Genomic DNA, 17,770 nt, shown 5'->3' on the forward strand with positions numbered 1-17,770 from the left:
AAGAATCTGCTAAAGACCTGAGCAATAAGATTTTTTTGGTAGAGCTGCATTCTCTACGTACTTGAATACTAACCTGCAGCACTCTTGGTACATTGACCCTGGACTTAGAGGTTTTTAAGGCCCAGCTTGACAAAGCTCTGGCTGGGATGATTTAGTTGGTGTTGGTGTTGCTTTGAGTAGGGAGTTGGACTAGATGACCTCCTGAGGTTTCTTCCAACCCTAATCTTCTCTGATTCTACACAGCTCTTAGACTTAACTCTGAACAGGCAGATTTCAGGTTAGACCAGATGACAAAGAGATAGATAATGTTTTCACCCCTCAGCCACGCACTATGTTGCACTTTTTGGGGACTAGATTCAATTAACTAGATGTGTTTCTCTTATGATATATACCAGATCTGTTAGGCCTACATGCAATAAATGCACTAGCCCTCTGCCTTTGATAGTATTTGTTGGCACAACATGTCCCCAGATAAAGTTTAATTTTTGTTTATTCTACATCTTGATGTCTCATCTTCTTCCCTGATGCTAGAGTGGGAAAGCTGACAAAACAGAGCATTCTCTGAGAAAATGACCATCTTTCATCCCAGGGTCACATTCCTATATGCCTCTGGAAACTCTGTTCCTAAACAAGAGGCATTCCTCTTCCTGGCAGTCAGTGGAATGAGCACAGACAAGGGTAGATTCCAGGACTCCTATAATCAGAAAGGAAGTGTATTGAAAGGTCCTCATCACTGGTCAGCAGGTATAAAGCTCAGTCAGTTCATATGGTGAAAATCTCTGCCTACTCACTTATTCCATAGAGCACTGGGAAAAGGCCCTTTCTTCCCTTTGTACTTTCACAGGACAAAGTCCTTTCAGAAAAAATGTTCCCAAATGGAACTACACAATTCTGAAATAAAGGTGAAGTTGGGAAGCTAAAGACATTTCAGAGAAAGTTTCCAAGTCATTCACTCAGAAGCAAATAATCATGAACTGAGGAACAAGTCAATGCTCTCTATTGTTATTAGCTGCTGTTTTGGTGGTATGATACCTGTCAAGGCTAGCAGCGAATAAAATCTGAGCAAGACAAGACTTTGCCTACAGTAGGAAAATGATCTGTTGCTGACAGCTTACTGTTAGCAATAGCTACCCACAGCCCTTCACTTAAATAGTGCTGAAAACAGGTTAACTGCTAGCACAAAAGGAAGTACACTGTTTTCAGCATAATTACTGAAAGCATGACAAACCGAGGGGCTTACCACACTTAGCGTCATGGTATTCAGGATGGTTTTGTTCTGTCTACAATAGCCATTAAACCATTTTGAAGATCAGTAGAGGGGGGAATGAGAGAAGAGCCTTTGCTGATAACTGTCAGCAGCAGGTCCTTTTCCTGGCTGTAGACAAGGCTTCAAGAGTGTGCATCCACACAAGAAGCCCTTTTCTTCTACTGCAATTCCAGTTTAAAATTACATCTGCCATGTTCTGAAATGGCTTCTAATGTCCCTCAGACTCTTCTGGCCTTTTCCTGCTCTTCAGGGATAGGCAGAGAGTTTGTAAACTCACTCAGGAAGGTAGATTAAACACAGGATATAATGCACTAAGGTTACCAAAGAGCAAACAAAGTAGAAAACAAAAGCTGCTAGTGTTCAGGCACAAGGGCAGGAACAGGTGCTAATTCCATACCAATCAATTTCCTTGTAGGGGAATAAAATACCTTTACAAACAAACATTCTCATAGCTTTCTCCTTCACTTTAAAACTCCCTACTTATCCTGCCCCTGAGATGTGTCAGAGATGTGGAGTCACATTTCACCTCTTCCAAACAGCATTTTCATCTGTCTGAGAAACACCTAGCATATTTTCGGGTGTTCTTGTAATCTAAAGAAGAAGAAGAATCACCAATCTCAGCAGTACAACTTCTTACAGGGACCATTCAGCTCTTTCCTCTGTATTTGAAGCAATACCCCACAAGACCTCCCTTAGATGGCTTCTCTCTACTTCTGCATGTCCTGTGAGAGCAGACTAACAACCAGTTCCAGCAAGAAATCAGATTAAAAATCCTGGAATCCTAGACAGGAAAAGGATTTCTAAAAGATTCTTTTCATAGGCTAGCACTGAGTCAGAAATGTCTGTTTACCAAGGGCCTGTCTCCAGCACAATTTTTTTTTTTTTTACTGAGGACTGGTGTGCAAATAACTAAAGCAACAGGGTATTTAGGAACTCGGGCAAATATAATAGGAACTGGGGACAGCCTGCACTGAATGAGGGGGAAAAGCAGCGACACTCTCATTAGTTAAAATGAAGACAGCATTTCCTGTCTGCAGTTCTGTTTTCAGTTCTTGTAACTCTGATAGAAAGGAAAATCTGAAAGCAACCAGTATTACTATAGATATTAAACGTATCAGCAGAGTATGTACAATTTTTTTAATTGTGTATGCATGCAGGAGTGGGAATGACAACAATCCACTCAGGAGCCTGGTTACTCAAACTGCATTGTGATCTTGTCCTGTTTATAGAAGATACTTTGACAGGGAGAAGATGGGGGAATTTCTCCCTCTGTTAGTGAGACTATGCAGCTGGTCCCTTTCCAATGCCCACCCTCCCAGAGCCTTCTCTGACGCACACCGTTTGTGAACAGAATAGTGTGGTTGGGGGCAACCTCCCCACTAAGTATGGTGGCTTCCTGAAGTAAGTGACTGTGTACGTTATGGAGTATGTATTGGAATGGGGAAACTCTCCTCCCCTGCTCTGTGCCTTCATCCCCATTACCCTGAAGGGCCAGGTTACTCCCTGAAGCATACTGTGCTAAGCTTGTGTCTGTGTGCCGAGGAATTGGAGGCAGGAGATTCCCCTTCCACAAACAACAAGACTGGTTATTCCCAGAAGCGCATTATCTATGACCCTGACGTCTTGGGGAGTTCAGGGTAGTTGCAGACCACAAAGAATTTTCTGCTGTATCCTGACACAGTCATGTCTGACCCTGGTTTCGAGGGCTGAGTCTGACTTATTGCAAAGAGCTTACAACAGAAGTTCTATATTTCTTCCCTGGTAAAACAAGTACACCTTTACCTTGATATAACGCTGTCCTTGGGAGTCAAAAAATCTTACCACGTTATAGGTGAAACTGTGTTATACTGAACTTGCTTTGATCCACCTGAGTGCGCAGCCCCTCCTCCCCCGGAGCACTGCTTTACTGCATTACATCCAAATTCGTGTTATATCAGATGGCATTATATCAAGGTAGTGGTGTAACATGTTCTTCCTTGGTGCTTATATTTCAAACCAGCTCAAGGAACCTTTGACCTTGGTTCCTCTTGTTCCAGCAGTGCCTTACAGACACCCAGCTAATGAGCCAACAAACTGGGAGCTGACTCCCAGCCTGATAGCTAGCTGCAACAGTTCTGAGTAGTCCTTCATTCAAGGACAAGCTTCTTCAGCGAAAACATTAACACCAGCTACTCTCCAGTGGCAGAGTGCAGGTTACTCTGGGACAGTACAGCAGACACATTCACCTTCAGGGGAAAACATCCGTTTCCATTCCATTTCATCAGGCAGGTGCTGTCATCTTACTTGCCTGATGATGATAGTGTAAAGTAACAAGAAGATAGCCATATTTGCCTCTTGTTACGATCTCATATGCTTCCAGAGAGGAATGGTTGGAGAAGGACAATGTCCTATGTACCCTCCCCCTCACAAGAAATGACAACATGCTCTCATTTGTGAGTGCAAGCAATTCCATACACGTCTTCCTGAAATTTACAGCAACTGGTCCCTTTTCCCCATACCAATGAGAGAAGATGAGAATACTCCACTGGAGTAAGATATTTCTCTAACCTGAATTGCCATGTTGCTTCTTTCCCTGTGACCCTGGTTCAGGGGACTCATCAGTTATGAAATAGGATGTACTTCCAACCGTACCACAGGCAACAACTCACTTTTGCATACTCATTCCAGTTATATATAACTTTTACATATGCGTCAGCACAGAAGAGGAGAGTATAATTCTCTTTACAAGACAGAGAGCCTGAAGTACACTTACTCCAAAGAATCTGAATTCCTGGTGGGCAGTTGTCCAGGGGCAGGTGCTGTCTTTGTTGATGCCTAGTCCAGCAAACCCTGTTCACTCTTCTGGTCTTAAAGCTGAAGACCCATATTCAATCCTTTTCTAAATTAGAGGATCCTGCCCATATCTCCTCCATCTCCGAACAAACACGATCGATTGTTTGACATAAAATTAATAGGATTATTCCTCTCTGCAGCCACTCTCTTGGAGCTCTGTTCCACTCTCCACAAGATGATTAGCTGTGTGTGTAAGGAGGAGCTGGGACAGATTTGCTTCTGCAGGCAGTGAAGCCGGGAGGCAGGCGCTGAGTGTAATAATATGCTGTTTCCTGTCTTATGCCAGAGCTGAGAGGTACGTCCCAACGGAGTGGGGGTGGAGAGGAGTTTATGGAGGCGTCCAGGAGTTCAAGCTCCACCTCTTCAACAAACAAGACTTTAACAGCAGAGGAGGGGTCAAGAGGAGGGCTACTGGCAGCCCCACTGTGTGCTGTGTCTGTGCATCAGCTCCAATCAGCAGCGTTCAGGACAGTATCAATACAGGGGGATCAAACCACTAAGGCTCTCCACACACACACTGCCTGTCTGCCTCAGCTGACATCTGGGAACTTTCTCCTGCAGAACCGCTAGGTTCTGAGTAAACTGAGACGATGAACTGATGTTGAAATATGCGTAAAGGTCACTAGAAGCAGAAGTTGGGTGAAAGTCCAAACAGATCCCAGAGAAGAATGTCTGCTAGAAACAACTGGAAAACCAGTTCGAGAGCTGTTGGCTGGAAGTGACACAGGATCTGTGGCTGGAAAGATCCAATGGCCCAGCTAGTCATCTAGTCCATCCCCTGTTATGGCAGGTACATTTTACTCTTCAGGAAATACATAATCATTTTTTTATTTCAGCCCTGGGCTTTCCTTTAAAAAGCATTTGTTAACTGCTCCCATCACACCACTTGGCTCCGCAGCCAAATCTGGCCTAACTCCTATTTCCAGTTCAAACCTGGGCGATATATCTTTTTTAGATTTCGTTAGTGTAAGTAAACAAATAAAATCACATTATACCCTTTCCTTGCTCTATTTCTCCCTTTTAGCTACCTCTACACAGCAAAGAAATCAGCTGCCAGATATTACCAATGTCTTACATAAAAGACTTATCAGTATCTTTATATCTGAATTGTATTCCTTTATTTACGCAACAGATCACCATGATGGCCCTGGTCTGCTGCACAGCACTGTGATCCTACCTGCACTGTGTTTCTAATCATCAACTCTTCCTCATCTAATTCACATACACATTCTTTGTTCTTGTTGCCTCTCCCCAAACGTATCATCTTACAATTCCTAGCATTTAAAAACACCTTCCCTTCTGCCCATTTCCCTGATTTATGGGCGCTATCTTTTCCTTGGGCTAAAACCAAATCAAGCCACTCTCCTCCCAAAATGGAACCAAGATCTGTTGTGCTAGTTATCTTAGGACTTGTCTATATGAACATTTAGTTTTCAGTGATCTTGGATGTAAATCTACACCAGACTAGCCTGCCATGGACTAACTATCCTTGTGGACCCTGCTGCAGTGCATTAACAGTTTTAGTTCACTTTGATCTAATTCCGTTTCAAAGATGTCTAGATCAAAGCGAATTAGTAAACTGTTAATGCATTGCAGCAGGGTCCACACAGACAGTCTGTGGCAAGCTAGTGTAGGGGTAGTTTCACATCCCAGCTTGCTGTAAATTAAAATGTTGGTATAGACAAAGCCCTTAATCTTCAGGTACTTCTCTTGACTGCCTGATCTCTCCCGATCCTGCGGCTTCTCTTCACACCAGGTATCCCTCCTTCCACTCTCTTTCTTGCTTCTTTTACTCCTTGCTTTTTCTCCCTTCCTCCCAGTGTTCTGTCCCCTCTTTCCTCACAAGCTCTTCCTCAACTTCTCCTCCTAGTCCAGTCACTCCTGCCCTGTGTTTTTTTGCTATCTCCTCCCTGCTTGCCATCTCCTTCATTAGCTCCCATGCTTCCTCCTATCAAAGAGTGTTGTTCATGCAGCTCTCACACAGATGATCCACTCTTTAGTGCCTCTAACTGTACCACTCTTTGTAAGCAAGAGGACAGAGTAGGGTGCTGAGCTCTGGCCAGCTTGGAGACCAGATGTAGTGTCAAGAAACAGGTCACCCTGCCTAAATCCAGGAATATGGCAACCTTTTTATTATTAAGGGTAGGTGACATGGTCAGTAGATTTAGGAGCAGAGGCAATACTAACTGGGAGTTGGACCCATCTCCTGAAACTAAGTCAACTGCTAGTCTGAACTTGAAGTGCAGTATTTACCCATTAAGCAGCACAACTGCTTGGATGCTGGAGCTGCTTTTCTCAGAGAAGGGCCAGTCTTTGCCAGGTCAGAAACTAAATTTTCCATTACAGTGAAGACAAATGGAACTTATGAAATGCAAGGACAACTGCCTTTGTTAGAAAACACTAGATGTTTGATATCTCGGATCTAAACCAACAGCTTTTAGTAAACCTCTTTGCTTTGAAAAACCAGGGAAAAGTTCTCAAGTGCACTTTTAAAATGGATCCAAAAACTCTGCATTTGGGAGGGGAAGCAAGCTGAGAAGATGCAGAAGGGAAATCAGAGAGCACTCACAAACAGAACTGGAGAAAATTGTAGGGCTCTGAGGAATCCAAAGCAAAGACTGCAGTGATGTGGCAGACCAAAGAGTATAACAACTACCCAACCTTTTGATTAGCAGAGTAGTTTTTATAGCTCAGGGTGGACCACAGTCAAACCCACGTATGAATCTCAATAGATACAACAGGCAGAAAGCCACAGAGGCCAGATATTTTCCTACAGACTACCTGAGCAGCCATGATACATGAGCCAGAGAGACAGAGCACCATTTGCTGTTTCCTAAGAACTAAGCTAATTCTCCTGTTCCCTGAGCCCCTAGGAAAGGCAGGGGAGTAGCATGGCCTGGTGCCACTGTCCTGGAAGTGATTCCTCCTTCACAGCTGTGCTCAGATGCAGGAAGTTGTATAAGCAATATGATGATTCCCTCTACCTCCCCACAATACATCCATTGCCCCTGGCAGAAATGAGAGATGTTCCCAAATTACCACAACTAATACAGTAACAATGTTGGCACTTCTACAACACTTGCATTACCCGAGCACTGTACACATTGTAAATAATCCTCACTAGAGTTTTTACCTATAAAATTATTCTGATTTATAGATTGGGAAGCTGAGGCAGGCATTGGAGCTTTCCCACAGCCACAGAGAGAATACGTGTCAGTGCTGGGGTTAGAACTCAAGGCTTCCTGATTCCCTGTCCTGTATAGAAATCACTGGACCCTGGAGAGCAGTGTGGGTACTCACTCTCAGCCTCAGCAAGGCCATCTCTGAGCCCTTGAATATCAGACTGGAAGATGCCTTCTATAAGCAAATGCTGGAATTTAACCAGATTCTAGGGTTTACCCCATAGCCACTTTGTCCAGATCCATCTGATCAAAGGGCTAAAACTTGGGATAAGGCTAATACCTATTGCCAGGATCCTCTGGCAAAGGCATACACAGAACTAGCCCCAGTTCTGCAACTTTACCGTAACTATCTCTTATCTTCCTCTACTCCCACTATACACATCAGTGTGCAGCTTGTTATGAACTCTGTAGGATCTCTTTTACTTCCTCCTCTCCCTAGGGGTTTATAGCTACAATTCATAATTTGGCCATGACACATGTATAGATTCACACATTCTAAGGCCAGAAAGGACCACCATGTTCATTTAATCTGACCTCCTGCAAAGCACTCACCACAGAACTTCACTCATAATTCCTGCCGCAGAGGAAATTATGCTGTCCTGCTATATAAATGAACAGTATTAGAGAGGCCCAATAAACATGTGTTTAACAAATGTATCTTTAAAGATATAGATTTAACAGCATACTCAGTCATTCAAAATATTTCATGTATGAAGGGGGATGATTTACAATTGCTGTGGGGAACATATATTTATATTTCTTGACTTTTCTGCACAAAAATCTAGCCATAAGGTTTCACTCATCATACACCTGCATTGAACAGGAACATTCAGTTGTGTGTACCATAATGTAGAAACAACTGCAACCCTCAGCAGGTAATAATGGAATCTCTCTGCCACAAACCAAACCACGTACCATGGTCCAGCATCTTCTTATGGCTTGGTTAGGACAGAAGCTGCCCTTTCAACAATGGCTGAACAGCACTGTTAGACTTCCCCCAGGGAGGGGGCCATGAATGGAGCTGAGAGCTTTTCAAACCAGGCAGAATCCTCAGATTTAGAAAGTGAGGAGAAGGGGGAGAAATGGAGGGAGGATGGAAGTGGTCTGATAAATCCTACCGTGAAGCTGTTGTTGATATTCTTAGTGCTAGATTCTGCCACACTGGCATCTGTCAGATCAACCTCATCAAAAATTATCGACTGAGGGGAAAAAAACAAAACAAAAAAAGGAACAGTGAATCAGGTGTGTAAGAAACATCCCCAATGGGGTTCCTATATAAATGTCAGCCCCATACTCTCCAGTAGGGATCTGTGTTGAAAGGGACTGGGACTGACAGTATGAAATGGGACATACAAACAGTTCCACGAATGCACCAGTGCCCACATTTGCCCCAGCCTCCCTTCTCAGTCAACTCTCAGGGATCACTTTCAGCGCATAGTTACATTTTCTTGTTGTTGTTGCTGTAAATGTAGTACTTATGAAAGGAGTAAAATTAACAGCCCTAAAGAGTAAACACAGTCAGCCAAGATACTGACAAGGTGAGTGACAAGGTGGGTGAGGTAACATCTTTTATTGGACCAACTTCTGCCGCAGAGAGAGACAAGCTTTCGAGCTTACACAGAGCTCTAGGTTGCTGATATGGCAAATTCTAGGTTCCCCAGGTCTTCCCTTCATCCACATTTTCTCCCTCCTACTTCAGTTCCTATTGGGTTTGAGCTCAGTCCCAACTATAGAGGATGGAGAGGTAGGTCTGACACACAGCATCATTGCTGGAGTCCCATAAATTCATTGTGTTTTAAATACAAAGGAGCATGGTATTTCAAGCTGTGCAGCTGAGTAAATGAAGGCTTCTGTTGGGATAAAGCCTACTGACAGACACCTCAAGGGCCGCTGCTCTCTCCTGAATCGAGGGCTCACTGCTCACATACACCTTCATCCTCCCAGCTGCCCTTTCCTCTGGCTCAGATGCACACTCAGCACCTCACCTTTGCATTTTTTGCATAGTAGAGCGTTCGTCCTCGCAGTTTGAAATATCGCCTCTTCCAGCGCTGGAATGAGCTGGTCTGTTTCATCAGCATCCCCTCTTTTATGACAGTCTAGAAGCCAAGAAAATATAGGGTGAAATTTTATTTACATACAACCCTCTCCAATACACACAAGAGGACTACTCAGATTTATATCAGTATTCTTAGCACCCTCTGCTGGAAACACTTCACAAATTCATTCAACTGAGCAGGTGATTTTATCAATGTTTTGGACTGTAACAGAAAATGTAGAACACCCTGGGGTGGCATTCAAGCCCTGACACTATGATGCTATGATTTCACAGGGGCACAGATCCTAGATCTGTTCAGGTGACCTTCTCCAGGTGTAACTGTGATGCAGAATGTATAACAGTCATACTCACTGGGGTCACACTCCAGCCATATCCAATCAGAACCCTGTGATCTTAGAGTGACTATGAACACACACACCTGGTTACACCAGGTCTGTCCATTCCTGCTATGTGAGGCCATCAACATTTAACTAGCACAGGAGGTAATCTGCAGGCATACAGGGGTGAAGAGAGAAGCAACAGCAAGGCAGGAAAAGCCTACAGCTTCAGCATTTGGCATTTTTCAGATACTCTTGGCACTGCCTCAGTGCTCTCTGGCTGGCTGCCATTTCCCAGGGCTGAAGTGCCAAAACTCTTTACGCACACTGCTCTGGGTTTTTTTCATTGCTCCATAGCTAGAATGACACACGAGCATAGACACACCCCATACACTCATTCACATACTATGCATATGAAGGCTACATAGCTATATTTACACATTCATTTCATCTTACATCAACAAATATATCTGTTACTCCAGCAAAGGGCAGATGCTGGATACCAAGAGCTACATTAAAATAACCTCCAGTTTCTACCTTTAAAATAGAAAAAGCAGAAAAATTTAGCGCAAAGATTTCAACATTATCTTACTGGCTGTGCATATATGCTGCCAGTGCTTCAGAACTGCAAGAGCTATTGTGCAGGGTGTCAATGCTCCAGGACACTTTCCTCTCCTCCAAGGGAAACATAGCCCCCAGTAACCCAAATCTGTCAGTGACAGTCCTATCACATAACACCCAATTAACAGACAAAGAACAAATGCTTTGGTAACCCTGTATGACAAGTTATTCTCTAACTGCAGACTAGGAAAATGACACACAATTAACATACTAGGGATCTTAGTGAAACACAGGCTCTAAGACAGTCAAGTCAACTGATGAGTATCAATTAAGACACAAGCCTTACCCTCACTGCATAGTTACTGACAAGCTACTACACCGATGTGAAATCTATCGGAGAGTTGGTGGGAAAATACTCTTGAATTGTTCCAAGGATTTAATGTTTTTTTACGAATCCTTACAAGGGCACTAAACTTGCTTTTTAACGTGCTTAATCTGCTGTGTAAAGCTGTAATGTGGGGCCTTGCTTTCTTAAACAAATGCAGATTTAATACTTTCTGCAAACTGGCCTTTGCCAAACTCAAAGCCAAAGTTTCCTCAGAAAGCCCTTTGAAAGAGAGTGCTGAGTACAAGAAACATCAGTATGACTCACTACACGGCTCCATAGCATTGGGTCAAGCTAACCTCAAACTAGACAGTGATAATGGGGTGGGTGGCAGCACACTGCTCTTAATACTCTCAATGAAAACCCTGTGGGACAAGAGTGGGCTCCTCCATATGTCCGGCCCAGATATTGTGCTCCTCGATAGCGCAATTCTACCACCAGAAGGAGGGGAGAAGAGTGGTTTCTTGCCAATGAGCTCATCAATACCTTCCCATCGTCTCTATTTGAGGTTGAAGAGGTGTCTCTACCGTTAAGACCATCTAAATCCCTACCCCAGCCTGTACTGCTGAAGTGCTTCCATGTTGAGCTGGTGACTTTACAGGCAAGCACAACTGTGCTCTGCCACAGGCCCATACTCCACTCTCTACAAACCAGGAGATGCTAGCTTGTAGGCCAAGTACTTTCACAAGGCTGAGGCCTGGCTAATAGCGCTCTTTCCCCTCAACAGCCCTACCCTAACAGACTTAGCTATTGGTTGAGATACTGATTCACTGACTGTGCCTGACCTCATTCAGCCACTAAGACCAAAGTCTGTGTTTTCTTGAGCACTATAAAAGTAATCAAAAATTGTAAAACTAAAGACAAAGCGCTAACTGATGACGAAGGCCCTCCTCTTCCCTCAGCTCCACACTCCCTAAAAAAGGAATGCCGAAAGGCATTCTGGAAATCCATTTTCCACATGTCAAAATGGCAATATATGCCAGAAGAATACACAATATTAGAAAGATCAGGACTATTCAAAATCTCAAGGTAGTCTGAATGCTGCTGCTCCTCTGCAGAGAAGCTCAGAAACAAGACTAGAGGGCTGGCCTAGAGGTGATGCTATGCAGCGCTGTGCAGGAAATGTGTGTTCAGTTAGTGACCCTAGTCTGACCCCCCATTGCAAGAGGGGCTGGACATCCCTGGGAGAGGGAGTAGCTAGAATCACTCCCATCCTTAGATGCTTAGGAGGAAGGGTGGTGCTAGCCTGGGACTTTTGAGACCTGGATTTAATCTCCTGCCCCACCACAGCTCCCTGTGTGACCTTCGATAAGTAACTTAGTCTCACTGTTCCCAACCTGTAAAAAGAGAATAATAGCATTGCCCTGCCTCACAGGGTTGTTGTGAGGATAAAAACATTAAATATGGGAAGATGCTCAGATATTGGGAGCCAAATAAATACTTAAGATGGACAGATAAGGGGGCAGCATCTGACAGACTTTGCCGAAAGTCCTCTGCAGTCCTTCTTGGTCAGAAGTGGGAGGTGGGGGCGCACAAGGTGGTGAGAAGGTGATGCAAGCGTGGACAGATGGTGGGAGGTGAGAGATTCTTGGGATTCTGACAGAAACAAGGAATAATCTTTTCCATTCCTTCAGGGGGAAGGTGGGCGAACAGATACCAAACAATGCCAGGCTCTGGGTTTGGTGTCTGGGAGAGAATGAGACAAATCATCTAAAGGATCCCTGGAAGCAAATCCCACAGATTCCAGTGTCAGCACTCAAGCAGGAGCCCTGCTTATAGGATGCCAACAGATACCAGAACACACCAAGTGGGTTATTTCAAGGTCTTCTTCCAGTGCTCCTTGTTCCAAGACACACTTGCTTTGGGAGCAGCCAGAATCTGACCCTTCCAGGCTCAGCCCGCAGCTTCCTGGCTGGCTTGAACTCTTCCCCAGCCCGCAGTCAAAGTACAAGTTAGTTTGTAACAAAAAGGCATCGCTGCTTTTTCTCACAATCCCCATTTTGTTCCACTCACTCCTTCTACCTTCTGTACTGCTGCTCACATCCCGCTCCCAATCTGATCAGGATGCTCCCTCACCTCCACAGGCGTCACTCACCTCTGCAAGAGCCATGCACTCCTCCATCTCTTCCTTTAAATCAAGCTCTTTTTAAAAAAAGAAAAAATACTCTACAGAGTGGTCACCTCGCCCCTCCCTTAAGAAGCAGTTTATGTCACTCTCTAGTCTATAACTACAGAAAACCTCAGCGCTACATAACTCAGACATGAAAGGCCAGGAGAACCCCACACGGTTCTTGCTCTCTCTCTCACACACGGCTCGGGGGAGAGTGAGCCTCTGGTTTAGCGCTGCCCATCTCTGCATGAGAGCTGCTGTTCTATTTATAGGCAAACAGACAGCTCAGTAAAAAGTTTGGTGGGTTTGGGAGGAAAGGGCTGGCGATAAGATCAAGATGACTTTATAAAACTTTTCAGACTGCTGCTTTTTTTGTACTGTTTTCATTTTACAGTCCCTCTCCACTGAGAGTGGAATACCAAGGAGTAAAGTTTGCTTGAGAGAGGGCCACACCCTGTAAGCAAGATGACATTTAATGAAGATAAACTAACACCTGGTCTATGTTACAGAGTTAGGACGATGTAAGGCAGCTTACATTGACCTAATTGTGTCAGTGGCCACACTACAGTCTTCCTTCCGCCGACTTAAGTGCCCTGCTACACAGACATAACAACTCCACCTCCACAAGAAGCGTAGGATTTATGTCGGTGTAGTTAGGGAAACTCAGTGTCCGTGCAAACGCTGCGTTACATACCTGTACATTGGCTGTTCACTCTCATTCTTGTCAATTTAATAACTCAGTGCTGGAGCTGTGAAACTGACAAGAAAGGCCAGTAAATTCTCTGTTGTGAACCCCGCATCCACCTCACAGTTCGGGCTGTTACCCCACGACGGGTGGGAGGCTCCAGCTAGAGCCCAGCTTTCCCCCACAACCCGCTCCCTCGGCTCTGATCCAGGCTCCCGGTTCCAAGCCTGGCTGTCACCCAGGCTCTAGGTGGGGAGCCAGCTGTGCTCCTGATATGGAGCTCCATGTGCAGCTGAGAGGCCTGGCAGCAGTACCCAGGATCCCAGCAGGAGCGGAGCTGAGAGCCTGGGCTGGGCTCCCAGTGAGGAGCTCTGCGAGGAGCTGAGAGTCCAGGATCTCAGCCCCTCAAACTGCTCCTCTTAAGTCAGTGGAAGCACTCCTGGTGAGGATATGCACCACTGACAGGTGGGTAGTGTGGACATGGAAAACCACAGTAATTACTGCAGTGGCTGTAAGCTGACCTACTGTACATTGACTTAAGTTTGTAGAGTAGATGTGCCCTAAGAAACTGGGGCAATTATTTCTTTCCCCCACCACAAACACACCGGAACCTTTTAAAAAGCTTGTTAACTAAGGATCTACAACAGCGGTTCCCAACTCGTGGCCCTTGGGCCACTTGCAGCCCAACCAGCACAGAGCTGCTGCCTATGTGACATCCTCAGGGCCATAGAGTTAGTACTGGATGCGACCCACTTAACACATTGTGGGCCACGTATGCGGCCCACAATAGTAAATAGGTTGAGAACCACTGAATTAGGCAAGTATCTAGATGAGTTGATGTACCCCCTGGAAGACCTCTGCGTATGCATACCCTGGCTGAGAACTACTGATCTACACTGACCAGACAACTGGCTATGTAGCCAACTGTTGCTTACGAGTAAGGTGGGTGCGGGGAGAGAAAAAAGAATGTAGCCTATTGGTCAGTACTGTACATTGTGGGGAATCCTTCTAAGCCACTGTTGTGATCAGCTGATGCTCTGAAGCAAAATGCAATTTTATTACTTATATCCTCTGAGGAATAACTACATTGGTCATAAGATTATTTGGGCTCTATTTTCAGTCCAGCTACAATATCTGGCTCTCTGACATCTTATGGCAGGATTCCACAGGCTGCCTATAAAGTGTGAAAGGCAGAGTATTATTCCCTCATATTTAATTTACACTGATTTGCTGTTAGTTTTATCAAGTAAGCCCTGGTTATTTAGTTATGGGTAATGTAAGAATGTTCCAGCAACAGACTCACAGTTTTAAATAATGACATGCAAAGCAGATATCCTCACATACAATGTTGAAGGATGTGATTAGACAGCTAGAAGACCCCACAACCCAAATAATTACTCCCAACACCTGGACTTTTCTGCATATTCCATGTGTCTGTCTTTAGAATGTAAGAGCTTCAGCTTCAGAGCTGCCTTTATTTTAATGTAATGTACAACTTTAACCATGGTGCTGGTGCTAAACAAGTAAATAAATAAAAATAATAATAATTAAAAGATGAGTGAGAACTGAAATCCCTTGAGCAAGGGTACTTTGATCTCTTGGCAACACTACGGAATTTCACTAAAAAGTTCCCACCAGTTCAGCTGTACCAATAGGGATGGTATTTTTTCATAAAATTCCTAGTGTAGACATGTCTATAAAGGTGCGACTTCACTTGCTTTAATTGATTTTTTAGGACGCTTGACACCTTTACAGCTGAAAACAACAGTCACGATTCAGCCAATCATTAAGATAATGAATATGCACTGCATGGATGTGATGCAGTAGGGACTGTCTGTGTGGGAGATGGGAGAGCCGGGGATGTCTTTAGGTGAGGGACAGGACCTAAGCCTGTAACCTGAGCCAGGTAGGGGGGGAGGGGTGTCAGCACCTTTGCCCGGGAAGCTGGACAAAGGAAGGGGCCAGCTGGAGGGAGTTAGTTAAATTTCGGTTTTGGGCTGGGTGGTTGGAATTCAGGCAATCCCAAGCTGGGGACTAAGCTTCCTGAACCCCCAGAAGGACTTGATTGAGGGGTCCTGGTTGTGCCTCCAAACTCTGCTGTAACCTGCATTCCTGTTGTCCAACAAACCTTCTGTTTTACTGGCTGGCTGAGAGTCACTGTGGGTCCCAGGAAGAGGGGTGCAGGACCGGACTCCCCCATACTCTGTGACAATGAGTCAAATATTTTTTCAGGAAAAATGCTGTCAGATTACTAGCAATCTGACTACCTCTGCCAGCTCCCCTCTCCTCTCTCCAATGGTCTCATTGCTGTTGCCACTAGGATTGGATTGTATCCAGCCAAGAGTTTTCAAGAAACTAACATGAGATGGCTGAGATGCTAAATAAAATCAGATATTATACAGCAGAACTAGAAGCAAGCCATTGTTGTACCTGTCTTTAAGAAGGTCCTACGCATGACCTTAGCAATCACAAACAAATGAGCCTTACTTATCTGGTAAATGAAAAAAATGATAAAAGATACTGCTTTGGGTACTTAAACACACATATGGAAAACTAGTAAAGTAGAAAGAAATGTGATCTAATGGTTAAAGCAAGGACACTGAGCCCTGGTCTACACCTAAGTTCCCTCTGAACTGCATGGTCGCATGGCAGGTTATCAAGCGCCACACAGGTGGGAAGAGGTGCCCCTCCCCCAGCCCTGACCAGCCCCTCCAAAGCTAACACGGCCAGGGAGAGGCGCTATTCCCCTGACCCGGCTGTGATGCAGTAGGTACTGTCTGTGTGGGGAGTGGGAGAGCAGGGGAGGACTTTAGGGGATGGACGATGCCAGAGCCTGTAACCTGAGCTAGGTAAGGGAGGGGAAAGGTCAACACCTTTGCCCGGGAAGGGGACAAAGGAAGGGAGTGGCAGGAGGGAAGCAGTTTGAGTTTGGGCTTGGGGCTGGATGGGCAGAATTCAGGGTATCCTAGCTAGGATCCAAGCACCCTGAAAGCCCAGATGGACTCGGTGGAGGGGTCCTGACTGTGCCTGCAAGCTCTGCTGTAACCTGTGTTCCTGTTGTCCAATAAACCTTCTGTTTTACTGGCTGGCTGAGAGTCACTGTGGGTCCCAGGAAGAGGGGTGCAGGGCCGGACTCCCCCACACTCCGTGACAACTGGTGGCAGCGGCGGGACATACTGCACCCCGTGGACGGCGCTTCCTGCAGTAAGTGACTGGGGAGCAGTAAAACGAAGGGGTGATCTGGGAGTGTGTGCCCAGTGAGAAGGACTTTGCAGTAACAGGGTCCCCCGGGGGATTGCAGCGAGCGGTCCCAGGGGCGAAGGAGTCTGCAGCTTGACCCTGGAAGAGAGGTGGTGACCTCAAGAAGGGCTGGTGCACTAGGGGTCCCCCTGGAAACCGTGGGGAGCGGCGAGCACCCCGGCCTGTGAGTGGCCAGCAGGAAGATGTATGCCAAGCGGCGCAAGTGTGACCTGGTGGAGCTGTGCAAGCAGAGGGGGCTGCACCCAGGGAGGCTCAGGAAGGACCAGCTGATTGCCCAGCTGGAGCAGGGAGACCGCATGAATGAACGGAGCCCTGTCTCTGAGGGAAGCAGCCGGGCAGATGCAGCGCAGGCACCAGTGTCTGTCCCCGCTGGGAGTGGTCAGCCGGCGGACGAGGGCTTCCCGAGACCCCCCCTTCCTAGGCCTAGGGGAAGGGCGGGGAGGAGCCCAGCGTATACCGAGGGCACCGTGACACCCCCGGCCAGCAGGGGATCTGCCCAGCGAAGCTCACCCCCCAGCAGGGGATCCTCCCGGCAACGCTCGGCATCCGTGGAGCGGACACGGCTGGAATATGAAAGGGAGCTGAAACGGGAGGAATTCGAGTTAAAGAGGAAAGAGCTGGAGGAGAAGGCGAAACAGCGTGAACATGAGCGGGAAGGAGAAGGAGAAAACAGCGTAAACATGAGGAGAACCAGCGTAAACATGAGGAGAACCAGCGCCAGCGTGAGTGGGAGGAGAAGGAGAACCAGCGTAAACATGAGCTGGAGCTGGCCCGGCTGGCGAGCAGTGGGGCCCTGGCTGCGGTGAGTGAGGGGGACCCAAGCCTACAAAGAGCTTTGATAAGCACTTGCTGCCCCGGCGTAAGGAGGGGGAGGACATAGATACCTTCCTGACGGCCTTTGAGAATGCCTGCGAGCTGCACCGGGTTTGACCCTGCAGACAGGATTGCAGTTCTCACCCCCTTACTGGACTCCACAGCCGTAGAGGTGTACAGCCGACTGAAAGGGGCGGAGGCAGGGAACTACGAACTGTTCAAACAGGCCCTGCTCCGCGAGTTTGGGCTGACTCCTGAGATGTACCGGAAAAAGTTCCGGAGCCAGCGTAAAACCCGTGAG

At 46.1% G+C, this 17,770-nt stretch overlaps 1 protein-coding gene across 5 annotated transcripts in view; it reads right to left on the bottom strand.

Moving 5' to 3' along the window:
- Nucleotides 1-17,770, bottom strand: part of DGKD (diacylglycerol kinase delta) — a 98,741-nt gene that overhangs the window by 54,410 nt on the left and 26,561 nt on the right. For 2 of the 5 annotated variants that reach the window (XM_030574863.1, XM_030574860.1), the window contains exons 2-3: nucleotides 9,267-9,377; nucleotides 8,400-8,480 (exon numbers count right to left, since the gene is read on the bottom strand). In XM_030574863.1, coding sequence (XP_030430723.1) covers nucleotides 8,400-8,480; nucleotides 9,267-9,359 — 174 coding nt within the window. In that variant the 5' untranslated portion in view covers nucleotides 9,360-9,377. Of the gene's footprint in view, nucleotides 1-4,019; nucleotides 4,321-8,399; nucleotides 8,481-9,266; nucleotides 9,378-13,404; nucleotides 13,468-17,770 lie in introns of those variants that run through there. The other 3 variants (XM_030574858.1, XM_030574859.1, XM_030574861.1) reach the window with 3 other exon arrangements.

Source organism: Gopherus evgoodei, chromosome 9 (genome assembly GCF_007399415.2).
Source record: "Gopherus evgoodei ecotype Sinaloan lineage chromosome 9, rGopEvg1_v1.p, whole genome shotgun sequence".
Taxonomy (NCBI): Eukaryota; Metazoa; Chordata; order Testudines; family Testudinidae; genus Gopherus; species Gopherus evgoodei.